Raw genomic sequence first — 25,792 nt, forward strand, 5'->3', positions numbered from 1 at the left:
TTGAAATTATGGTAGTAGAAGTAGTAATAGAAATGGTGTAGTCGAAATTGTGGTACTAGTAGTAGAAATGGTGGTAGTAGTAGTAGTAGTAGTAGATATGTAGATATGGTAGTAGTAGTAGTAAATAGTGTAAATGATGGTAGTAGTAGTAGTTGTTGTTGTTGTATAGAGTAGTAAACCGCACTGTAATAGTACCTATTACTACAATTAGTAATAGTAGCTGTAGTAGGTATAGCTGTAGTTGTTGGAGTAGTAATAGTACCTATTAGTAGTAGTAGTAGTACTGGTAGTAGTAGTCCTGTATTTGGCTGAGCTGACTCATCACAGATATTAAAGATAAAGAAGCTTTTATTTTGTCGTCTTTTAACCCGACCTGGGGCAGCTTCCTGTGTGCTGCTGGCTCCTCTTCCTCTTCCTTTTACCCTGGAAAGAGAAGAAGAAGAAGCAGAGACTGAATCACTCTGAAGTACACGCACAGTATATGTGGAGTACATGCAGTACACACAGTATATTTGGAGTACATGCAGTACACACAGTATAGGTGGAGTACATGCAGTACTACATACGTAGTTATCCCTGGCGGACCATCCAGGGTACAGCTGCATGTGGAGCAGCCTCTCCTTCTGGGCCAGATCATAGTATTTGGACTGCTCAGAGCGCGACAGAGCATGCCACTGGGAGACAGACACCGGTTATTAGTTATGCATGCTTCTGATATCATTATGACATCATCAGGGCATGGTGGAGCTCGCTCTCTCACCCTGCGTCCCAGGATGCGATTGATGGCGGCGCTCTCTCTCTCTCGTCCCTCCTGCAGCACTTTGTGTCTCGTCTCCTTCATGTAGAGCATGAAGGCGTTCAGAGGCTTCTTCACCACCTGTCTGCCGCTGAGGGCGAGAGACATACAGTACACACACAGAGAGAGAGAGAGAGAGAGAGAGAGAGAGAGAGAGAGAGAGAGAGAGAGGGAGGTCATCACAAGCTGTCTGCCACTGAGGGCGAGAGACATACAGTACACAGAGAGATAGAGAGAGAGAGGTCAAAAAGCAAGTTGGCGACGTCTAAAAAGCGAGATGGAGACGTCCAAAAAACGAGATGGAGACGTCCAAAAACCAAGGTGGCAACGTCCAAAAAACCAAGATGGCGACGGCCAAAAAGCAAGATGGCAACGGCCAGAAACCAAGATGGAGACGTGTAAAAACCAAGATGGAGACGGACAAAAAAACGGACAAAATAATCAAGATGGAGAGAGGTCATCACCACCTGTCTGCTGCTGAGTAGTAGAAGTTACGGTAGTCGTAGCTGTAGTAGTAGAAGTAACAACGGTTGTAGTAGTAGTTGTAGCAGTAGCAATAGTAGCTGGAGTAGAAGTAGTAGCTGTAGAAATAGTTGTAGTAGTGGCTGTACTAGTAGTAGTAGTAGTAGTAACTGTAACAGAAGTAACAGCGGGAGTAGTCGTACCTGTAGTAGTAGTTGTTGTAGAAGTAGTTGTAGTAGAAGTAACAGTGGTTGTAGTTGTAGCTGCAGTAGTAGTAGTAGCAGTTCATTGTATGAACTACTACATTCATAGGAGCTGTAGTAGTATTAGTAGCAGTTCATTGTATGAATTACTACAGTCATAGTAGCTGTAGTATTAGTAGTAGCAGTTCATTGTATGAATTACTACAGTCATAGTAGCTGTAGTAGTAGTAGTATTAGTAGTAGCTGTAACAGAAGTAACCGCGGCATCAGTCGTACCTGTAGTAGTAGTTGTTGTAGAAGTAGTTGTAGTAGAAGTAACAGCGGTTGTAGTTGTAGCTGCAGTAGTAGTAGCAGTTCATTGTATGAACTACTACAGTCATAGTAGCTGTAGTAGAACAGTGATTGTAGTTGTAGTAGAAGTAATAATAGTAGCCTAGGAGCTGTAGTACTAGTACTTTTAGTATTACGTAGAACAAGTATAACTTGTGATGGTTGCAGTGGAGGAAGTAACAGTACAGGAGATTGCAGTATCAGTAGTAGTAGTATTAAAAGTACTGCTGTTACCAGTGCTGCAGTAATACATTGGATATTCTTTTAAAACAATGAAATCATTCAGATCCACCTGAAAACTTAACAAACTCACCTGGTGACATCGTTGCCGTGATAACAGGGGTGCGTCCTGGAGTGGGCGTCGTCCTGTCGGGCAGCAGGTGCTCTGATTGGCTGGCTGTACGGGGAGGAGGGAGGGAAGTGTCTGTCGCTGTAGAGGAGGAGAGGGATGAGAGGATGGACGGACGACTGCAGAGAAAGGAGAGACGATTTATATTTACAACCTTTTTAGTTTAGCTTCTTCATTGTCTACTTGTTTGTTCGATGTCCTGAAAACCAGATGGCCAAAAAAACAAGATGGAGACAGCCAAAATGTTGAAGTCAAGGCTTCAAAAATGTGTGACGTCATGGTGACTACGTCCACTTCTTATACTACGGATGGAGACGGCCAAAAAACGGCCAAAAACCGAAATGGAGATGGCCAAAAACCAAGATGGGGACGGCCAGAAACCAAGATGGAGACGGTCAAAATCCAAGATGGCGACGGACAAAATGCTGAACTCAAGGCTTCAAAACGGCAGTCCACAAACGAGTGGGTGACGTCACGGTGACTATGTCCACTTCTTATATACAGTGTATGGTAAAAAACACTGCTCCGTAGCGCTACCAGTCGTCAAAAACTCCACAGTGTCCTGTGGAGTTTTTGACGACTGGTAGTGCTGAGTACATATTAATGTTATAATACGTCTTCCAGAAGAGGTGGTAGTAGCCGAAGCAGTATCAGTTGTAGTGGTAGTTCTAGTAGTAGTAGCAGTACATAAGAAGTACTTGATGTAACAGACAGAGACAGCAGCTCGTAGCTTACATCTGTTTTCCCCCTCAGCTGTGTTTCTTTCACTCTGAGAGTGTTGGATGGATAACATACTGACAAGAGGGCAACATGACACTACAGTATGGTCAACATTACACACACACACAGCCCGGGGGTCGTGCACCCTCAGACTCTTGGTTTTACATTTAACACTGATTGTGTTAGAAGGGGAACGTATTGGCTTTAAGGGATAATTTGACGACACACACACACACGCACACACACACACACACACGCACACACACACACACACACACACACACACACACACAGTAGTCCACTCACAGCAGCAGCAGTGTGAGTGTGTGACGTGTTGTTTCGCCCCCTGCTGGTCAGATTCAGGTACTGCTGTTGAGGTGGACACCAGTCAAACACCTGAAGTTTACCTGAAACATGACCGACAAACAAAGAACTAAATATTTCAGGATTTATTTATAATATTTATATTCAGTTATATTTGGTTGTTGGACCTGCAGGGTTCTGGTTTAGTCCGCTCATCAGTCCGATCTCCTGAAACGAGATCAATAATTCAATTAATTTACACTCACTGTTGAAGGAGATCAATCAATCAGGAAGAAATGTTACATAACTGGATCAATCAATGACTGAATTAGTGAAATAATGATATTTGTAACATTAATATTCATGTAATAAAAAAAAAGTATATTTCAAACACAAAATGCAGCACTACAAAATAAAGAAAAGAGCACAATTTAAACAATATTTAACAAAACAAAATATTTTTTCAATACTTTAATGCAAACTATGTCCAGTGTATATTTGCAATTTGTCTTTTATTTTATACTTAAATGTGATAGAAAATGAGAGTAAATATAGATAACTGAGGGGAATATATACAGTATATACTGTATATATATATTAATCATTAATAATATGAATCATTATTTTCATTGATTTATTAATAATACTATGTATAACATTAGCTACATTTATAGGATGCACAATAGTTTAAATATGTAAAATGTGTATAAACTAATTTGTGTATAAAAGAAAGAATCCAGATACATTAAAGGTAATTTATTTAATTTTAAAAAGACTTTGAATAATGTTGCGGTACATGTGTAGAATATATATGTGTGTTATAATCTGTAGAAAGATGACGCTTGATACTTATATAATAACAATAATAACTGCACTTTTCTTAGTTACAAAGATTTTGACATGAGAGATCAAATTAAAGAGTAAAACAACATAAATGAGAATAGTGATAATATAATTTGACCCATATATTTTAAAATGTTTCACAACAAAAGAAGTATTCTTAATAAATTGATAATAATGAATACTTACCCCTCTGCTGGGCATCTGCTCCATCTAAGTCAGTAAAAACGTACTAATAATAATAATAATTTAAAGTTAAACGCGAGACGAGTGGAGGATCTGCAAACTGGTGATCCACTGTGATTTAGCGGCAAAAGTCACAGCTTAATATTTTCTATTCGCTGTGATTCAAACAATTCTGACAGCTGTGCTGGCACATCTACAGGGACACTCCCCTCTGACATACACAACCTGAGGGAAGGAAAAAAGGGGAAAGTGTAGAGGTCAAAGGTCAGAGTGCAAAAAGGGACAGAAAGACTGGGGAAAGATGGAGAAAAGTGCAAGTGAGATACAGCGGCAGTTATCCAGCATATCAGAGACACTGTTTCTGGGCAGACAGAGTTTTTTTACAAACTTCTATGAAATTCACTAAACCAAAAACCAAGATGGAGACGGACAAAAACCAAGATGGAGATGGTTAGAAACCAAGATGGAGACGGACAAAAACCAAAATGGAGACAACTAAAAACCAAGATGGAGACGGCCAAAAACCAAGATTTCTCGAACAGATTATAAGAATGTTATAAAAAGTATATCGCCGAAATTACTATTTCTTATTAGAAATGCATTGTTATATGGTCCTTTAAACGGAAAAATCCCCAAGCTCCTAATTGGTGGGAAGGAACTCGTTAACTGCGCATGTAATAATCGTCATATCAAGAAAGTTTTGATTTCAGATAAGAGTTATTTTCCCAAATCAATGCTGTTATGGAAACTTAACTTTCCAGATATCTTAGTAGAAAAAGTATGGTCTGCCCCAAATAATTTCCTCATTCCAAATAAAATAAAAGAGGTCCACACGAAGATATTGCATAGATATTGCCCATGCAATAAGTTTTTACATAAATTGAATGTGCTCCTTCTGTAAAACAGAATCTGAATCCATATCTCACTTATTCTATGAATGTACATTCTCTCTAGAGTCTTGGGTCGAAGTCTCCCTACAGGTTTATACAAACTGTAATATATTAACACCAATATTGGAAGACATGGTCTTGTTTTTAAACTGTAATACAAAATCTCATTTTATTAACAATTCTATTAAGCTTTTGTGTCTTGTCTGTAAATACCATATACATAAAGCTAGAGTTCTTCAAGCAACCCCAAATTTCCACTTATTTTATGTTGAATCGCAATATCTCTTTGATTCTGTCTCCAAGATCACTACAAACAAAAAAGCTATTTTGAGATTCCAAATATACAAAATAAATATTATGTAAAGAAAATATTAACAAATGAACTATATAATTTTAAAATATCTAGTCATTTCCCTTGTACTAAATGTCATTATGTCCCTTATTTTTATTTATTATATGTTTTTATTTTATGTAACTTTATTTGATCTCTTTTCTGTCTTTAGTCTCATGTTGTCCATGTTGATGATTCATAAGTTATGATGTTATATCTTCATTTTCTTGTTCCATGTAAACTGTATTGTTGAAAGAATTCAATATTAAAAAAACAACAACTTCTGCCTGAAAGCAAGCAGACATTTTGTTTCACAAATTACTGGCGTAAATCTGCTGCCTTAGCAACAGTAACTAAGGGGGCGGGGGTGAGAGAGCAGCGAGACGTTGCGGCATCCCGAGTCCACGGAGGCTCCGTGAGATTTGTAGCGGACAGAATCCAGAGAGTCAACAGTCTGGAGGAAGTCAGACCAGGGAAGGTCATCATATGCTCAGATTCTGCGGCAGCACTAATGGCACTGAAGGGGGGGGGGGTGAGGCCAGGCCGGATCTAGTTGTCGAAATTTTGACGAAGTTAAATCAAGTCTCTAAATTGGGGAACACTGTTGTGTTTTTATGGGTCCCAGCACATGTAGGAGTACAGGATGAGGAGGCTGATGAGGCAGCAAAAAGAGCTGTCAACAGAAGGACAGTAGATCTGGAAGTGCTGTGTGGAAGGGCAGAGTGTAAGAGCTTAATACAGCAAGGAATAGCTAAACTATAGGACTATGAAGAGTCAACAGTCACAGCGGAGACCTGCTGGATCTCAGAGACCAGGACCAGGAGCACTACAAGAGCGGAATGGAGGATGAGCAGCAGAACCCGGACCAGCGGAGCAACAAGGTCCCCAGAAGACCAACAGCAGGCTCGTCCTATGATCCCACCGATGTTCAGGTCAGTGTTCATGACGTCATGGCTTCAAGTCGGCCATTTTGGAGATACTAAACGGAAACAACGCAGCTGTTCCTGATTGTTGTTGCTCTAAACGTCAATTATTGAACCTTTTCACCGTATTCCGGTGTTTGGGTTTATCAAGCGACGAGACAGGAAGAGAAGACGTAGCTGACCTCGTGAAGGCCTCTTTGTTTAATATCAGTGCTCGAAGTGGGCCTGAGGCCTGAGGCCTGGACTAGGAAGCAGGGTTTGGTTAACCCTTCAGGGGTTTCAGTACTGATGTTACGTGCTGTGTCGAGACTTCGGAGCGCATGTCGAGTAATTCACGAAGTTTTCCGTGAAGCGCGAGGCTCGTATCGTTTTAGACCAATGACATCACTGAAGACGCCTGTTGAGAACTTGTTCTTCCTGAATAAAACCGGAAACTGTGTCCCATCTATCATTTTCCTGTTCCTGAGTTCTACGAGCACATTCAATGTCCGCTGCCTGGTTAAACCACTGCCACACATCTGGAACACATCTGCCTGTTTTACACTATTTGACCGATAGGTGGTTTCATATGATTATTGATTATATGTTTATTGATTGCCCTTTTTTCACAAGACAAAGTGTCAACAATATTCCTTCTGTATTGTTATTTTACAGGTGTTGAAGGAGTGTTACATCCCGCTGACACGTGTCAGGATCAGCAGTGTGATGTTGGCTGCGATGGACGCCGTTGGAAGCTCAGCAGCTGTTCCAAAAGGCCAAAAGGTCATCTCAGGTTAATTGTCTCTGTTAGCTGAGGCCTTTTATACAGTATATACTGGAAAAACAAAGTTTGGAAACTTGTGTTTGGTGGATTATTTTTCTGTTGTTACAATGCTAATGGTCATTGTATTTTACATGGTTGGAAAGCCTGTTTATTTACCTTCACAATGATGTCCAACTCGTAAGGATCATGTATTTGTGGGATGAGCAGCACAGCTGATTATGTGGGTAGCGCCCAAGAAAAATTTGCCAAAATGCTCTGCCAATGGTAAACAGTGTATTCTCATAAGGCTTCCAGGAAGCCTGCAATGACTGCCCTTCACCGTCAGACCCGTTTGCGCTGGTGTCGACAACACAGACAATGGAACCTGAACATGTGGGGGAATGTCGTGTTCAGTGATGAGTCCAGGTTCTGTCTGCAAAAGTTGGGTGGGAGTAACAGCTTTTGGTAGGGGCAGTGTCATGGTGTGGGGGGGCATCTCCCTCACTGGCAAAACAAGGATTGTCATCATTGAAGGCCATCTCAATGCAGTGAGATATCGGGATGAGATTCTGCAGCCAGTGGCGATCCCATATCTCCACAATCTGGGACCTAACTTCATCCTCCAAGAAACAACGCTCGCCCCCACAGAGCCAGGGTTATCACAGACTACCTCCACAATGTGGGAGTAGAGAGAATGGAACGGCCTGCCAAGAGTCCACACCTCAACCCAATTCAACACTTGTAGGATCAGCTTGGGCGTGCTGTACGTGTTAGAGTGACCAACACAACCTCGTTGGCTGACCTGCAATGAATCCTGGTTGAGGAATGGAACGCCATCCCACAGCAACGTGTGACCAGGTTGGTGACCAGCATGAGGAGGAGGTGCCAGGCTGTTGTGGCTGCGTATGGGTCTTCCACCGCTACTGAGGCTCTTGACGGTGTATTAAATGAATAAAATGTAAAATTGCCAATATGTCTTGTTTGTTCCTTGTTACTGATAGAGAGTTCAATCATCCAATCCACCAAACAACTCAAAACAAGAGTCAATACCAACAGGATAATACACTGTTTACCATTGACGGAGCATTTTGGCAAATTTTTCTTGGGCGCTACCCACATAATCAGCTGTGCTGCTCATCCCACAAATGCATGATCCTTACAAGTTGGACATCATTGCGAAGGTAAATAAACAGGCTTTCCAACGATGTAAAATACAATGCCAATTAGCATTGTAAAAACAGAGAAATAATCCACCAAACACAAGTTTCCGAACTTTGTTTTTCCAGTTTATATTAAAGTGCTCAGGTACTCTGTCCACTACCTGTTCAGGTACTCTGTACACTACCTGTTCAGGTACTCTGTACACTACCTGAACATAGTGGTGTATTTAGCAGCTACAGAGACAGATATTTCCCTAAGTAGTTGGTAGAGACCAAAAGCAGAAATCAGAATCAGGTTTACACATACAAGGAATTTGCCTTATTTGTTTTGGTGCATAACAATAAACATAGTAAGAGAAAGAAAAAAAATAATAACAAGCACTGTGTTGGTAAAGCCAAGACACAACTATAGAATAGAAAAAATACAATAAGGACATAAAATACTTCTATCTGTAATAACTATGTATGTGATTTAAAATTAAAGAGCTGAACAGTTTTGTGTATGAATCACAGTATGAATGTGCATTTATTTTTTTACTGGGCTATGTAGGAGATGAGGTCTCTACCTCAATGTTTTTCTGAGTTAAAATAAATTGAATGATTGACTGACTTAGTGCGTGGTATGGGTTAATCTTCAACTATATTGGTCTTACATTTCCCATAATGCAACTCCATAATGGGGATGTCGCCTGATAATTAATAAATGTCAAGGGGGCGTCAGTGGAGACCAATCAAATGTCTACAGAGGGACACGGCCCTACAGTTGGTTGTCACAGGTGGTAGTGCATTAGTCAGACTGGAACATTGTGGGTTATGTTCCACTGACCCACTCTAAATGTTCTTTATGGTTCTAGATAGGTCACTCCACCATGGCATCTCACTGACTCTCTCTCTCTCTCTCTCTCTCTCTCTCTCTCTGTCTGTATGTCTGTTGCTATAGAAAAGGAGAGGAAGAAAAGGACTGATTCATCGGAAAGTTCACACTGGAGAGAAACCCTACAGCTGTGATGAATGTGGAAAAACATTCACTTTTCAGCGTTCCCTCAAAATCCACCAACGCATTCACACTGGAGAGAAACCGTACAGCTGTGATGAATGTGGAGCAGCTTTCACTCAATCAGCTCACCTTAAAACACGTCAATGCATTCACACTGGAGAGAAACCCTACAGTTGTGATGAATGTGGAGCAGCTTTCACTCAATCAGGTTACCTGAGAGTACATCGAAGCATCACACTGGAGAGAAACCCTACAGCTGTGATGAATGTGGAGCAGCTTTCACTCAATCAGGTTACCTGAGAGTACATCGAAGCATCACACTGGAGAGAAACCCTACAGCTGTGATGAATGTGGAGCAGCTTTCACTACATCAAGTTACCTGAGAGTACATCGAAGCATCACACTGGAGAGAAACCCTACAGCTGTGATGAATGTGGAGCAGCTTTCACTCAATCAGGTTACCTGAGAGTACATCGAAGCATCACACTGGAGAGAAACCCTACAGCTGTGATGAATGTGGAGCAGCTTTCACTACATCAAGTTACCTGAAAACACGTCAACGCATTCACACTGGAGAGAAACCCTACAGCTGTGATGAATGTGGGAAAACTTTCACTTTTCAGAGTTCCCTCAAAATCCACCAATGCTGTCACACAGGAGAGAAACTGTACCGGTGTGACCAATATGGTAAAACTTTTTCTCTGGATAGTTCCCTGAAAGTCCACCAACGCATTCACACTGGAGAGAAACCGTACAGCTGTGATGTATGTGGAGCAGCTTTCACTACATCGGTTGCCCTGAAAATACATCAATGCATTCACCCTGGAGAGAAACCCTACAGCTGTGATGAATGTGGAGCAGCTTTCACTCAATCAGGTGACCTGAAAATACATCAACGCATTCACACTGGAGAGAAACCCTACAGCTGTGATGAATGTGGAGCAGCTTTCACTACAGCAAGCGTCCTGAAACTACATTAACGTATTCACACTGGAGAGAAACCGCACAGGTGTGACCAATGTGGGACAACTTTTGCTGATCGCAGTTCCCTTAAAAAACATCAACTCATTCACACTGGAGAGAAACTGTATTGGTGTGACCAATGTGGTAAAAGCTTTTTCTCAGGGTAGTGCCCTTAAAAGACACTAACTCATTCACTCTGGACAGAAAACGTACTGGTGTGGCCAATGTGGTAAAACTTTTTCTCGGGGTTGTTACCTTAAAGTCCACCAAAGCATTCACACTGGAGAGAAACCGTACTGGTGTGACCAATGTGGTAAAACTTTTTCTCAGGAGAGTTCCCTTAAATCCCACCAACGTCTTCAGACTGCATCGTTGTGAACATGTTTTACAGCCTAGCTAGCTGTCTCATCCTGCCTCCTAGCTCCTGGCTACAACTTCATACTTGGACCACCAGAAACTTTCCAGTGGGACTCCATTATTAGCTGAACTGTCAGAACATCTGGAAGAGTCTTCCAATCACAAGGAGGGAGAACCAGCCACAAACCTTTAAACATTTTAAAGGTAAATTGTGGTTTATTTCAACCTGACGTATTTCCCATAAATGTAACCGTTGTGACTCTGTGGGTCACGCTAACTTTGCACTCAGCATCTCTATTATAGAGATTCAGGGAACCAAGGACTAGTGCAGAACATTGATATCAGGGACAGCTGCTCGAGCCTCCTACAACTCTCCAAATTAACTGACTCGTTCAGATTCAGTGACAACAAGTTAGCGTGACCAATACAGTCACAATGGACATGTTTATGGGAAATACATCAGGTAGAAATAAAGTAGAAATTTCCTTTGAGATATCTGCTGGTACACCCTAATGACAGGACATTCACCTTCGACACCAGAGACCATCTTTGAACAGAGACAGGGGTTACCAGAAAGTAAAAATACGCGATTGTGACATCGGCATTAATGCTTTCTAGTCGCCGATCCCTGATAACGCTGTGAACAACAAATCCATGTTGAAATCTGCAGGACGAGAGCTAGTTAACGGGAGGTGCCATTGAGTTACATTATAATGCGTTCAGGCTCTATTCAGTAAAAATTAGTAAAAATGTGCACTGGCAGGGAGCTGTCAGAAGAAAAACTTGTTTCTTTAAACTGTCATGTATGAATTCATTGAAGCAATCATGATAGTATCACTCATATCATATATTCTCTTTCTGATTTTTAACCAACTATTGGTATAATCTATTAATCATTGTATTTCATTTACATTTGTATTTCATTTCATTTTGATTATTCATAATTTATAATTGAGTTACTTAACTTTTGTTACCTTATCCTTGGTTCATCCTTGGTGTGATTTTTATGATGTAGAAGAAAGAATAAGAAGCATCTTGCCTAAAATATGAGGGTTAAAGAACAGAATGTTCACTTTAAGGGTGTTCAAACTGTTAGAAGAGATTTGACTTGAGAAAAGAAGGTTTTACCTTAATTTTTACCTTTGTGTTTTTTTACTTTGTGTTATCTTATACATGTAATCCCATACACCAAGCATTTAATCAGCATTGTGTTCATGACCTTCTGCTGAGGACCCCTCGCCTTGGCAGGAAACACCTGCATCTGAGGCGCTGAATCCAGAAAATTGTGGTTACCAGGTTTTGAGTGCAAACATATAAAAAGGAGCCCTGGAGACAGCTCCGGGGCTCTCGCTCCAGACCTCTACAACGGGCTGTGGCCGAATCGGAAGCTGCAGAAATACCATTTTAGGAGATTTCGCACTTTGCAAAACTTTTCTTCGGTGAAAGTTGATAGTTCTTGGAAGGTGAGGAATTGCGTTCTCCCTGCACACACTCGCAGAAGAGAATGCATTTCCTCTCATTCCTCCCAATCACGCCACTCCAGGTGCCTCCATCGTTGCCCACGTGCGCGTTGAAGTCTCCCAGCAGAACTATGGAGTCTCCTACTGGAGCCCCATACAGGATTCCATTCAGGGTCTCCAAGAAGGCCGAATACTCCGAACTGCTGTTCGGTGCATATGCACAGACAACAGTCAGAGTTTTCCCCCCCATAACCTGAAGGCGTAGGGAGGCGACCCTCTCATCCACCGGGGTAAACTCCAACGTAGCGGCACTCAGCCAGGGATTTGTGAGTATCCCCACACCCTCCCGGCGCCTCACACCTTGGGCAACTCCAGAGAAGAATAGAGCCCAACCCCTATCCAGGAGTATGGTTCCAGGCTCGAGGCTGTGTGTAGAGGTAAGCCCTACCAGATCCAACTGATAACGCTCCACCTCACGCACAAGCTCCGGCTCCTTCCCCCACAGAGAGGTGACGTTCCACGTCCTCAGAGCTAGCCTCTGCCGCCCGGGTCCGGTCCGTCGAGGTCCCTGGCCTTCACTGCCACCCGTGTGGCAGCTCACCCGACCCCAGCTGTTCTTCCCACAGGTGGTGTGCTCACAGGATGGAGAGGAGGGGGATGCCACGTCGCTTCTTCGGGGCGTCCCCGGCCGGGCTTCATGGCAAGCTCGGCCACCAGGCGCTCGCTGACTGGCCCTCCGTCTGGGCCCTCCGTCTGGGCCTGGCTCCAGACGTAGGCCCCGGGGCTTCCTCCGGGCCGGGTAACTCTTCCTCTTCCTCGACTCTTCTGTACATTAGGTTCTCCTGTTCATTAATATTCATGAGCTCCCTCTCCTCATTGTCTACTGATAACAGGGAAACAAACCTGGTCCGAGACAGGCTAACTGTCAGGCTAAGAGTTCCTGTAACACTGACCCGCCGGGAAAGCAATGATTTTATCTCTGATGTCATATTATTTGACTTTATCAACCACTATCAGTCCAAAGATTAGAGTTTATAGAAAATCAACTACATACACTTTAGTAGTCTGGGTTATGACAAATTGGTGATAATATAATAAATATATACATAAATTGTCATAATATAATAAATATATATACATATATACATATATATGTACATATATATATATGTATATATATAGAGAAATTGCTCATAATATCATAAATATATGTATATAAATTGGTCATAATATTATATATATATATATATTTAAGTTAAACATTATGTAATAAATATATATATATATATATATAAATTGGATATTATTTAATAAATATATATATATATAAATTGGTCATAATATAATAAATATATATATAAATTGGTCATAATTTTATATAAATATATTTAAATTGAACATTATGTAATAAATGGGAGAATCTGGGAGTTATCTTCAATCAGGATATGTCCTTTAACTCTCACATAAAACAAACCTCAAGGACTGCCTTCTTTCATCTACGTAACATTGCAAAGATCAGACACATCCTGTGTCAAAATGATGCAGAAAAATTAGTCCATGCATTTGTTACCTCTAGACTCGATTACTGCAATTCCTTATTATCAGGCTGCTCCAATAAGTCTCTTAAGACTCTCTAGTTGATCCAGAATGCTGCAGCATGTGTACTGACAAAAACTAGAAAAAGAGATCATATTACTCCTGTATTAGCTTCTCTACACTGGCTGCCTGTAAAATCCAGAATAGATTTTAAAATCGTCCTCCTCACCTACAAAGCGCTAAACGGTCAGGCCCCATCACATCTTAAAGAGCTCATAGTAACCTACTACCCCACTAGAGCACTGCGCTCACAGAATGCAGGGTTACTTGAGGTTCCTAGAGTCTCCAAAAGTAGAATGGGAGCGAGAGCCTTCAGCTATCAAGCTCCTCTTCTCTGGAACCAGCTCCCAGTTTCAGTCCGGGAGGCAGACACCGTCTCTACATTTAAGAGTAGGCTAAAGACTTTCCTCTTTGATAACGCTTATACTTAAGCTGCTATAGGCCTAGACTGCTGGGGGACTTCCTATGACACACTGAGCTCCCCTCTCCTTCTGTATATACTCATGTCCCATGTCCATGTTGTTACTAACTTCATTCCTTCCCGGAAGTCCTTGTGCCTCCTTGTCTCGCAGCTAACCGTGGAGCGGGGTCACACCTGAAGCGAGGTCATACCTGGAGCGGGATCACACCGAGAGCGAGGTTATACCTGGAGCAGGGGTACACTTGGAGTGGGGTTTCACCTGGATCTGGATGTCTCCGGTATTGTGGCTGCATCTGCTACCGCGTCTGGTGCCTGCTTGACACCAACTGCTACCATCATTAATTAACTACGTCTGTACGAGGGACTACCAATGCTAACGAGGGACTACCAACACTTAGTGACAATGTGGCAGCCTGGAGAATAACACTTCTCGGTCACTGCCAAAGACATCAAGAACTCTCAGCAAGCATGCTGATGCTGCGGGAACCAACGCACGGACATCGATCACAGGGACGTCCAACACCAACACACATGGACGTACTGAGGAGAGATGCTTGTATTATCACTCTTTCCATCCACCACTATTGGTTTTGTGTTATCAGTCCTACTTGTATTAGCTATTACAGCTGGTAGGCTACTATTGTGTCTCTATGGTTCCACTATGGTGTACGGTCATAGACCTGCTCTATATATAAAGCGTCTTGAGATAACTTCTGTTGTGATTTGACGCTATACAAAAATAAATTAAATTGAATTGAATTGAATAAATATATATACATAAATTGCTCTTAATATAATATATATATATATATATATAAATTGGATATTATGTAATAAATAATTGGTCATAATATAATAAATATATATATAAATTGGTCATAATATAATAAATATATATATAAATTGGTCATAATATAATAAATATATATAAATTAATTGGTCATAATATAATAAATATATATATATATAAATGGGTCATAATATATCATTGAGTGAACCTGGGACGCCGTGAATCACTGCTGAACCCTCTGGAGGTGTCGTGGGCCTCTCAGCGAAACAGCGAGGAAAGAGGGCACGCACTTGATAACCCAGAAGATGCCATCGCTCCGAAGATGCCATCGCTCCGTTTTGGTAAATTTTCATGGTGTTTTCATAAAAGTATAACCTAAGATAAATATATCATGTTTTTACACAGAATGTTCATATACTAGGGTATTTTGGTTAAAATATAAATCAATGTATCATTTATTCTTTCACACAAGCTAATGATAATATTACATAAAGTAATGTGTGTCTGATGCATTAGTGAGGGAAAACACACTGCCACTCTAGTTGGGAGAAGTAGAGCATGGCAGGGGGTTTCTAGCAGAAGGATGAGGCCAGCAAGGCTCCAGCAAGCCTGCAGCATCAGATGCAACGTTACATCCAGGCTTGTAGACAAGTGCGAGGGGGGGGGGGGCGGTTTGCAAGCGAGTGGCGACACACGAACGAGGGCTGCTGCTGTAGGCAAGATGAGGAGGCTCTGAGATTTTACACCTTGAGCTGGTGGCGTGAATGGAGGAGGCTCGGGGTAAAACGTTCAGAATCGTAAATCTGTCAGAGATGGGACCAAAATAAGTCAGAATCGCTGAGTTTGCAAGAAAATAATGAGTTTTGGGCATTTTGCCCACCGAGGGTAAAGAACATGTAAGAGAATTGTGAATGAAGCTCGTGGTGTATAAGGAGGACTGGTTTGTCACGTATCAGTTCGTCCTCCGTTCAAACTGACGACTCGTGTTTGTTTTTGGCGACAGAAATAAACACTTTTGCACCAAACTTTGAAAACTTCTCCAGTGCAGTTTTTGATCTGATTTTGAAGATTCCAGTAGACCTTAATTTTATAAGAAGTGTTGAAGATAAGAGAAGCAGTTTACTATCGGCCCAAGACGTTTTCTTGACCTTCAACAGCTCACTTGACCACCCTACTGAGTCGAGGCAGCAGGCTATGGGTGGGCAACTGAAGGGATCCCAACAACTAGTCCTATGGAACAGATTCACCACAAACATTCAACATCAACACATGTGGAGATACATGGTTTTCACTGGACAGGAAGGGGATGAAAAACTGTCATCTGCAAAGTAACTAAAGCTGTCAGATAAATGTAGTGGAGCAAAAAGTACAATATGTCCCTCAGAGATGTAGTGGAGGAGAAGTAGGAAGTAGCACGAAATGGAATTAAGTACAGTACTAAAGTACTAAATGTACTTAGTTACCTTCCACCACTGAATATAATAAGGTTGATTAATAAAATCCTCTGTGTACCTGTTGTTTCCCTCCTGACCTCCAGGTGGAGACTTTCTGTCACTTTAAAGTGAAAAACCAGACCGGAAGTACTTGTAACCGGAAGTGTGGTTGTCCCTTTGTGATCTCGGGCTGGCGGCGGGATAGTTGTTCCGTTAGCTGACGAGCAGATTAGATCCGTTTCGAGGCGGCAGAGCTGCAGGTGAACCCGCACACACACAGGTAAACACTTTAATAACGTTTCTTTGATGTTAGCACGCTGGGCTAGCTGCGATGCTAACCAGCTAGTTAGCCTGTTAGCTTCGACCTGCTGCTGTGTGGCTAACTGCTAACGTTAGCCTTAGCTCACTTTAATGTGTGCTCGTGTTCTCTGGTTGTGTTTTAGTTCAGTTTGAGAGGAGTTTCTCAGTTTGTCTCAGTCGCTTTGCTTCGTTTCTAGAATCATCCTCAACATGTGTAAAACAGGAAGTGCGTTTCTCCAAACAGCTGGTCCAAACCTGTCTCTGTGAACTGTCTCTTTAACCAGATCACACACATTCAGGCTGCAGCTGTGTGACCTTTGATAGTTTCCATGGAAACCAGAGCATCCCTAAGAGAAGAGCTGCAGCTGTTTCCAGCAAACATGGACCATGTTATCAGCAATACGTGGATGGGAGTCAAACCAGAGGAGACAGCAGGACCTGAACATCTACGTGTGAGTCCAGGACAACAGAGTCCAGCAGTCAGAGTGGAGACCTGCTGGATATCAGAGACCAGGACCAGGAGCCCGTTTCAGAAAGCAGCTTTAACAAACTCTGAGATGGAAAAGTTTTCAGTTCCAGAACAGCTGATCAGAGTTTGTTCAATCAAATGTGAGGATGAAAACAGCCTTCATCAATGGAGCTCCGATACTACGATTCACCATGGCAACAGGTAAATAAGAGGCAGAGCCTCCATCTGGATCCAGTCCACATAGAGATATTAAAGGTCACATATTATGCTCATTTCCAGGTTCATAGATGTATTTTAATGTTGCACTTGAACATTTTTACATGCTGCAATGTTCAAAAAACCCTTTATTCTTCTCATACTGCAGCCTGAGTCTGCCTTCCTCAGAGCCTAATTCAGCCTCTGTCTGAAAACCCCTGATTCACAGCCTGTCTCCTCCCACTCTGCTCTGATTGGTCAGCGTTTTCTGTCAATCAAACGTCCTCAACAACACAGCGTCACTATCTCCCCCTCCCTCCCGGAGAAGCTCTGGAGAGAGAGGAGTGGAGAGAGAGGAGCTAGAATAAAGTTTATAAACCACTTTAAAGTTTATAAACCAGAAACTTCACCCAGCGCACGTGACCGGAGGAATCTGATCAGAAATCGGCGACAAATGATGAACCTCTGCGGTCCAGACTCCAGGTTTTCCTGACGGTTTCTCTCAGGTAAATAATGCTATTTATAGCTCTGTTAGTTAGCTCAGTGTTTACCTTATGCATCAACTCTGTAAACCGTAAACATACACTCTGTTTTACGTTTGACTTTACAGATCCATCTGTGAGAAATGACCGACAGAATCATCCCAGAGGAGAGCAGACAGCTGAGAGCAGATAGCTGTGAGCAGATGGGAGATACAGAGCTAACCCGTTAGCATGTAGCTACATGCTGAACGGGTTAGCTACATGCTACCGCTATGACACGGTGTGTAAACACAGCGACCATCAGGGTGGAAAATAGAAGATGTGAAACAGTAGTCAGTTCATTATTTCTGCTAAAAGATAAATGTATGGAAGATCAGAGTAATGGTATATTATTTACAATAGTAGCTGTCTCTGTGTTACCATGACTACAGACCACCGGAGCTTAGCTTACCATAGTTTACCAGAGCTGAAGACTTTCTCCTGTACCATGTTAACTTAACTGCAGGTGAGATGATTACAAATGCTGTGAATAATTAATATTGTCATCTGTCAACTCAAATAAAGTTTGACTGTGAAACAGAAATGTGTTGTGTTGCTTACAAGTCACTATTTACTACCTGTACTCTGCTACATGCATGACATCAAATATATATAATATATAAATATCATCTGTTTAAACAGTGTAATTACATAAAGCCTTTGTGAAAGAACATGTTATATTTAGATGATGGGAGTACATGAAGCCTGTTCCGCTGGTTCTTGCAGACTAACAGTAAGAGCTACTTTGCTCAAGTTCGGTTGAGGAGGAGAGACAGTGACGCGCTGTGGGGCGGGGTCAGCTACTGAAGGTTCTGCTCTGGTTCGACCAGGAAACCCTCACGTGGCTTGCATTCTCAAACGACGTCAGAAGAGAAGGAAAAGCTGCGCAGCGTTTTTCGACACCCATTTCCGGACAAACGGAGCAGGAGAAAAAGAGAGAGAGTACCATAGTATCTTTTATGATACTATGGTGACTTGTAGACACACTGGGGACAGATATTGATGTTTAAAAGACATGGAAAAGTGCATTTTGCATAATAGGTGACCTTTAATGCATGGATACGCTGACTGTGTGTTAGACTGTAGCCTACATTACATTAAATAGATTTATTCAGCTTTAATGTGACGGGACAAAACACAGGAGAAGCAACCGAAGATGAAAAATATCAAATCTATCCGTCAGAGACAGAGAGATGTGACTGTGAGCTCTAGTAGAATAATTTTATTTGGATCTCGGCTCAACAGCATTCATGAGAAAATAAAACACTAATCACACTTTCTGAAACAGAGACCAGGACCAGGGCCAGGAGCACTACAAGAGCGAAACGGAGGAGGAGCAGCAGAACCCGGACCTGCGGACCAACAAGGTCCCCAGAAAAACAGCAGCAGGCTCGTCCTCTGATCCCACCGATGTTCAGGTCAGTGTTCATGACTTCATGGCTTCATAACGACACCAAGAAGAGGAGAAAACAGCTCCAACTTTTCATCATATCTACTGATAGGGGGGGGTTGTATTAGTGTCAGAACTGCCTAAAAATGGCCTTGGGCGCTCACATAAAGACCCTCTCCTTCTCAAAGTCCCGGACTGGATTTCAGTCCCAGTCCACCTCTGGACCATGGGACACACCCAGTTTTCTTCATCTCAGTATATGTGGAGGTAGAAGGAAGTTGAGTAACGTGACGTCATATCCGTCAACCAAAACAAACCTCAGAAAGTATAAAACGTTGGAGGGTCTGCGTTGATACGACCTGCACCCTCACATGTTAAATCCAGCGTGATAAACACTACACATCCAGTAAAGGATGGAAACACTGGGTGGTTGCAGTATGAGTGTAACACACACAAAAGAGTCTCTGAGCTCCGTTAAACTAGTCGACTGAGAGAAGTATGAAAGAATATGTTTTAGAGGGATTTTCTCTAAAACTTTCTCCCGGACTGACCACACCCAGAAGGTAGAAAACGGCCAGACTCTGTTCAGCTGAGGAGACGGAGTCGTTGCGGATGGGCTCAGATCAGTCTCAATATTCACTAAAGAAGACAGAAGGAGTCACACATGGATTTGGTGATTTATATATAAATGAGTCTCTCCACAAAAATATTTATCAAAGCACACAAAAATAGTAATCATCCACAAAAAAATCCACATAAAAAAATAAGGTTCACAAATATATTTCTGATGCACACTAATATGTCTTGTTTTAAACAAAAGTAATAGAAACCCACAAATATATTGTAGAACCCAAACACTACAGACAGCAGGTTGGGACACCGTTCATAAATCACTAATTAATCGCACATTTTTTATCACTTCAAAATGCACCTTAAAGGGAGATTTATCAAGTTTTCAATAATAATGATAAATAATCGTGATCATCATTTTGGCCATAATCGTGCAGCCCTAATGGAAATTGATACATATCATTACGCCCCTGTTTATTGATTATATGTTTATTGATTGCCCTTTTTTTCACAAGAAAAAGTGTCAACAATAGTCTTTCTGTATTCTTATTTTACAGGCGTTGAAGGAGTGTTACATCCCGCTGACACGTGTCAGGATCAGCAGTGCGATGTTGGCTGCGTTGGACGCCGTTGGACGCTCAGCAGCTGTTCCAAAAGGCCAAAAGGTCATCTGCAGGTTCATTTTCTCTGTTAGCTGAGGCCTTATATATATTAAAGTGTCCTCTTCTTCCTGAAATACTCTAAATTAATAAGCCAAGACTGCTGATATTGGCCAAAAGGAAAAATGCCTCAAATATGGCTTAAAAATCTTTATAGTGTATAGTATGCTGTACGTTAGCGTGCGGTACGTTAGCGTGCCGTACGTTTGTATGCTGTACGTTAGTATGCCGTACCTGTACCTGCTGTACCTGCTGTACCTCCTCAGGTACTCTGTATACTACCTACTCAGGTACTCTGTGTACTACCTGCTCAGGTATTGAAATGAGGTCTCTACCTCAATGTGTTTCTGAGTTTAAATAAATTGAATGATTGAATGACTTAGTGCGTGGTTTGGGTTAATCTTCAACTATACTGGGTCTTACATTTCCCATAATGCAACTCCATAATGGAGATGTGGCCTGATTATTAATACATGTCAAGGGGGCGTCAGTGGAGACCAATCAAATGTCTACAGAGGGATACGGCCCTGCAGTTGGTTGTCACAGGTGGTAGTGCATTAGTCAGACTGGAACATTGTGGGTTATGTTCCACTGACATGCTCTAAATGTTCTTTATGGTTCTAGATAGGTCGCTTCACCATGGCATCTCACTGACTCTCTCTATCTTTCTGTATGTCTGTTGCTATAGAAACAGAGAGGAAGAAAGAAACTGATTCATCAGAGAGTTCACACTGGAGAGAAACCCTACAGCTGTGATGAATGTGGAGCAGCTTTCACTAGATCTGGTCACCTGAAAACACATCAACACATTCACACTGGAGAGAAACCCTACAGCTGTGATGAATGTGGAGCAGCGTTCACTCAATCAGGTACCCTGAAAACACATCAACGCATTCATACTGGAGAGAAACCCTACAGCTGTGATGAATGTGGAGCAGCTTTCACTGAATCTGGTAACCTGAAAATACATCAACGCATTCACACTGGAGAGAAACCCTACAGCTGTGATGAATGTGGAGCAGCTTTCACTGAATCTGTTCACCTGAAAACACATCAACGCATTCACACTGGAGAGAAACCCTACAGCTGTGATGAATGTGGAGCAGCTTTTACTACATCAAGTAACCTGAAAACACATCAACGCATTCACACTGGAGAGAAACCGTACTGGTGTGACCAATGTGGCAAATCTTTTTCTCATGATAGTCACCTTAAAACACACCAACGTCTTCACACTGGAGAGAAACCGTACCGGTGTGACCAATGTGGTAAAACTTTTTCTAAGGGTGGTAACCTTAAAAGACACCAACTCATTCACACTGCATCGTTGTGAACATGTTTCAGAGCCTAGCTAGCTGTTTCCTTCTGCCTCCTCCACATGCTCTGATAGCTGTGTTGTCATATTCTCAGCTTCTCTGCACATTGAAGTCTGACCAACAGTAACTTCATGTTCTAAACAGAATGAATGTTATTGTGGCTACGACTACATACTGGCCTTTATTCCTGTAATATATTTTTTTCTTTACCATCCATTAATCTGTTGAATATTTTCTGGATGAATTGTTTTGAAACGACCAGAAACTGTTGACTGTAGTCGACCCCCTGGGCCTGTGCTCTGTAGACCCGTTCAACAATCTATCCACAAGTCGACAGCTGGAGAAAGATCAAGGAGGACATTCACATCCGACACCAGAGACCAGCTTTGAACAGAAAAAGGGGTTACCATCTCCCCCCGAATACAACCAGCTGTTATCATGTGACTGTGTTGGACTAGCGTCATGTGATGACAACTGAGGAAGTATAAGTGCTGAAGAAGGCCATGGGATATGGTCAAAAGCTCCAGAAGGGAGTATGTGAGCCTTGAGTTTAGAATGATTTATTCCAGATGTGATCCCATTATTGTTTTTATCTGCTTCATACATATTCTCTTGTTCTTATTGTTTCATAGTTCAACATTATATTTTCCCCCTTTGTGTAGTTTTCATTGAATAATCTTTATTTTACATTTATATTCAGTTTTTATTTTCTTTGACTGAATGTGGTTTTGAATCTGTTTATGTTCTCATTAAATTAGTCGACACAAAGAGATGCTTTGACTCCTCATTTGAAACTGTTTCCATCTATCAATATTTGTTAAGCTGTTGTAATCGACGTTCTCAGCCTTAACATTATTTTAGGACTAAATCGTGAGCTTATTGGACTCATTATCATTAATGATCTTACAGGAGTCAGATAATAAATTACCTCAGTAGTTAAAGCCCACACAGCAGCTGTGACTGACATTTTAAAATGTTCCTAAAAGCAGAAGTGAATTATTAAACTTTAATAAATCTAAATATTTGTTGTGTGTGTTTAAAAGTGTTTCATTTCTGTTGGTGTCGCTGTAAAGCAGATGACATCATTCTCCTGTTCACTAATATTCATGAGCTCCCTCTCCTCATTGGTTACTGATAAAAGGGAAACTAACCTGTGAGCTAAGAGTTCCTGTAACACTGACCCGACGGGAAAGCAATGATTTTACCTCCGATGCAGTATTATTTGACTTTATCAACCACCATCAGTCCAAAGATTAAAGTTTATAGAAAATCAACTACATACAGTATATATACTTGAGTAGTCTAGGTTAGGACAAATTGGTCATAATATTATATATATAAATAAATTGGTCATAGTATAATAAATATAAATATATATATATATATATATATATATAAACTGGGGGAAAAAAGTTCGTAAACTTATGTTTGGTGGATTATTTCTCTGTTGTTACAATGCTAATTGGCATTGTATTTTACATCGTTGGAAAGCCTGTTTATTTACCTTCGCAATGATGTCCAACTTGTAAGGATCATGCATTTGTGGGATGAGCAGCATAGCTGATTATGTGGGTAGCGCCCAAGAAAAATTTGCCAAAATGCTCTGCCAATGGTAAACAGTGTATTCTCCTGTTGGTATTGACTCTTGTTTTGAGTTGTTTGGTGGATTGGATGATTGAACTCTCTATCAGTAACAAGGAACAAACAAGACATATTGGCTATTTTACACTTTATTAATTTAATACACCGTCAGGAGCCTCAGTAGCGGTGGAAGATCCATACGCAGCCACAACAGTCTGGCACCTCCTCCTCATGCTGGTCACCAACCTGGTCACACGTTGCTGTGGGATGGCGTTCCATTCCTCAACCAGGATTCGTTGCAGGTCAGCCAGCGTGGTTGTGTTGGTCACTCTAACACGTACAGCACGCCCAAGCTGATCCTACAAGTGTTGAATTGGGTTGAGGTGTGGACTCTTGGCAGGCCGTTCCATTCTCTCTACTCCCACATTGTGGAGGTAGTCTGTGATAACCCTGGCTCTGTGGGGACGAGCGTTGTCATCTTGGAGGATGAAGTTAGGTCCCAGATTGTGGAGATATGGGATCGCCACTGGCTGCAGAATCTCATCCCGGTATCTCACTGCATTGAAATGGCCTTCAATGATGACAAGCCTTGTTTTGCCAGGACTTTTACATGGACTCATCACTGAACATGACATTCCCCCACATGTTCAGGTTCCATTGTCTGTATTGTCGACACCAGCGCAAACGGGCCTGACGGTGAAGGGCAGTCATTGCAGGCTTCCTGGTAGCCTTATGAGAATACACTGTTTACCATTGGCAGAGCATTTTGGCAAATTTTTCTTGGGCGCTACCCACATAATCAGCTGTGCTGCTCATCCCACAAATGCATGATCCTTACAAGTTGCACATCATTGCAAAGGTAAATAAACAGGCCTTCCAACGATGTAAAATACAATGACCATTAGCATTGTAACAACAGAGAAATAATCCACCAAACACAAGTTTCCGAACTTTTTTTTCCAGTATATATATATATATACATATAAGTATATATGTATATATATATATAAATTGGTCATAATATATCATTGGGTGAACTGTCATCTGTAAAGTAACTAAAGCTGTCAGATAAATGTAGTGGAGTAAAAAGTACAATATTTCCCTCTGAGATGTAGTGGAGGAGAAGCAGGAAGTAGCAGGAAATGGAAATACTCAAGTAAAGTAGCTTGAATTAAGTATAGTACTAAAGTATTAAATGTACTTAGTTACATTCCACCACTGAATATAATAAGGTTGATTAATAAAATCCTCTGTGTACCTGTTGTTTCCCTCCTGACCTCCAGGTGGAGACTCTCTGTCACTTTAAAGTGAAAAACCAGACCGGAAGTACTTGTAACCGGAAGTGTGGTTGTCTCGTTGTGACCTCTGGCTGGCTGCGGGATAGTTTTTTATTTTTTTATTAAACAAATTCAAATTTACAAACAACATGGCTCATATATCATTGCATTCAAGTAAAAAGGACAAGGTGCATACAGAATAAGAACAAATAGAATATGTAAAATTATACATGAAAATAATAAAAAATTAAATTAAGGGCTAGGGCTGTACATGTAATTCGTATTCTTCTATTATACTAAGAAGTTTCAATGCATTTTTTTCATGAATTTAAGGGCGTTTATGTGAGAAAGGTACTCGGAATGAAACACATTTAACCTAGGTTTCACTTTCATATACTTGGATTTGTGCAAATAAAATTTTCCAAGAATGAGAATGTTATTCACCAGAAAGTCATCTTTGTTGTTGTCCATGACAAGTCCATAAACAATGTCCTTTTGAGAGAAGTTTCCCAGATGAGAAACTTTTGGGAAAAGCCAGTCATGTATATGAAGCCATAAAGCTCCAGAATACATACAATGAAAAAATAAATGATCAGTAGTTTCAGTATCATCACAAAATACACAATTATTGGTTTCAATTCCAAATCGTTGTCGCAACAAATCACTGGATGGATACACTCTGTTTAATATTTTAAAATGGATTTCTTTTGCTTTGGGAGTTATGGGGAATTTTAGATATTTAGTTCGTAACATGTGAATAGTTCCTTTCTGATAGATTTGTAAAATTGAGTTTCTGTAAGATATTATAGGGTATGAGATGTGATTAAACATATTTCTAATTGTTTTGTTTGGGATTTTGATTTCACAAAAGTCACAGCCACCAACTAAAAGTTGACGGAGACGAGGTGTGATAGGAGTAGGATTTGTTAAAATTCCTCTAATCAAGCATATAATAGAGATGGGGATGGCTTTAGTTATGGATTTAAATATGTCATGATTGCCAATTAAATTATATCTAAGACAGAAATTCTCATATGATATGATACAGCCACTACTATCAACTAAGTGAGTCACCGACCAAATTCCTTTATCCATCCAGTCCTTGTTAAACAAAGATTTGTTTTTAACCACAACATATCTATTATTCCATATTGATGTATTGTGTGGGGTGAAATTGTGATTGTATAAGAGCTTCCAATATAATAGGACCTGCTGGTGAAAAAGGCATAGTTTAATTGGGAGTCTTTGAATAGCGAAATCAC

The 25,792-nt window shown here is 41.1% G+C and overlaps 2 protein-coding genes, 1 long non-coding RNA gene and 1 pseudogene across 4 annotated transcripts in view; 3 read left to right on the plus strand and 1 right to left on the minus strand.

The window, feature by feature from the left end:
• Positions 1–25,792, minus strand: part of LOC141760417 (transcription factor 7-like) — a 37,757-nt gene continuing 11,965 nt past the window's right edge. The window contains exons 2-7 of the mRNA XM_074623236.1: positions 3,352–3,391; positions 3,167–3,267; positions 2,105–2,259; positions 761–887; positions 567–674; positions 1–423 (exon numbers count right to left, since the gene is read on the minus strand). Of these exons, the coding sequence (XP_074479337.1) occupies positions 364–423; positions 567–674; positions 761–887; positions 2,105–2,259; positions 3,167–3,267; positions 3,352–3,391 (591 nt within the window). The 3' untranslated portion in view covers positions 1–363. The remainder of the gene's footprint in view (positions 424–566; positions 675–760; positions 888–2,104; positions 2,260–3,166; positions 3,268–3,351; positions 3,392–25,792) is intronic.
• On the plus strand, positions 6,250–10,573 carry LOC141760807 (uncharacterized; annotated as a pseudogene).
• LOC141760429 (uncharacterized) lies at positions 16,411–25,701 on the plus strand. Of its 2 annotated transcripts, none has more exons than XR_012592357.1 (3): positions 16,411–16,512; positions 16,837–17,222; positions 24,537–25,701. It is a non-coding gene; the product is annotated as an uncharacterized LOC141760429 (long non-coding RNA). The 2 variants fall into 2 exon arrangements; XR_012592356.1 differs by lacking the exon at positions 24,537–25,701 and adding an exon at positions 19,026–19,149.
• Positions 20,582–21,739, plus strand: LOC141761184 (uncharacterized). Its single transcript, XM_074624515.1, has 2 exons — positions 20,582–20,629; positions 21,045–21,739. The coding sequence occupies exons 1-2, from the start codon at positions 20,582–20,584 to the stop codon at positions 21,687–21,689; spliced, it is 693 nt and encodes a 230-aa protein (XP_074480616.1). The 3' UTR covers positions 21,690–21,739.

This window comes from Sebastes fasciatus, chromosome 22, assembly GCF_043250625.1.
Source record: "Sebastes fasciatus isolate fSebFas1 chromosome 22, fSebFas1.pri, whole genome shotgun sequence".
NCBI classification, from domain to species: domain Eukaryota; kingdom Metazoa; phylum Chordata; class Actinopteri; order Perciformes; family Sebastidae; genus Sebastes; species Sebastes fasciatus.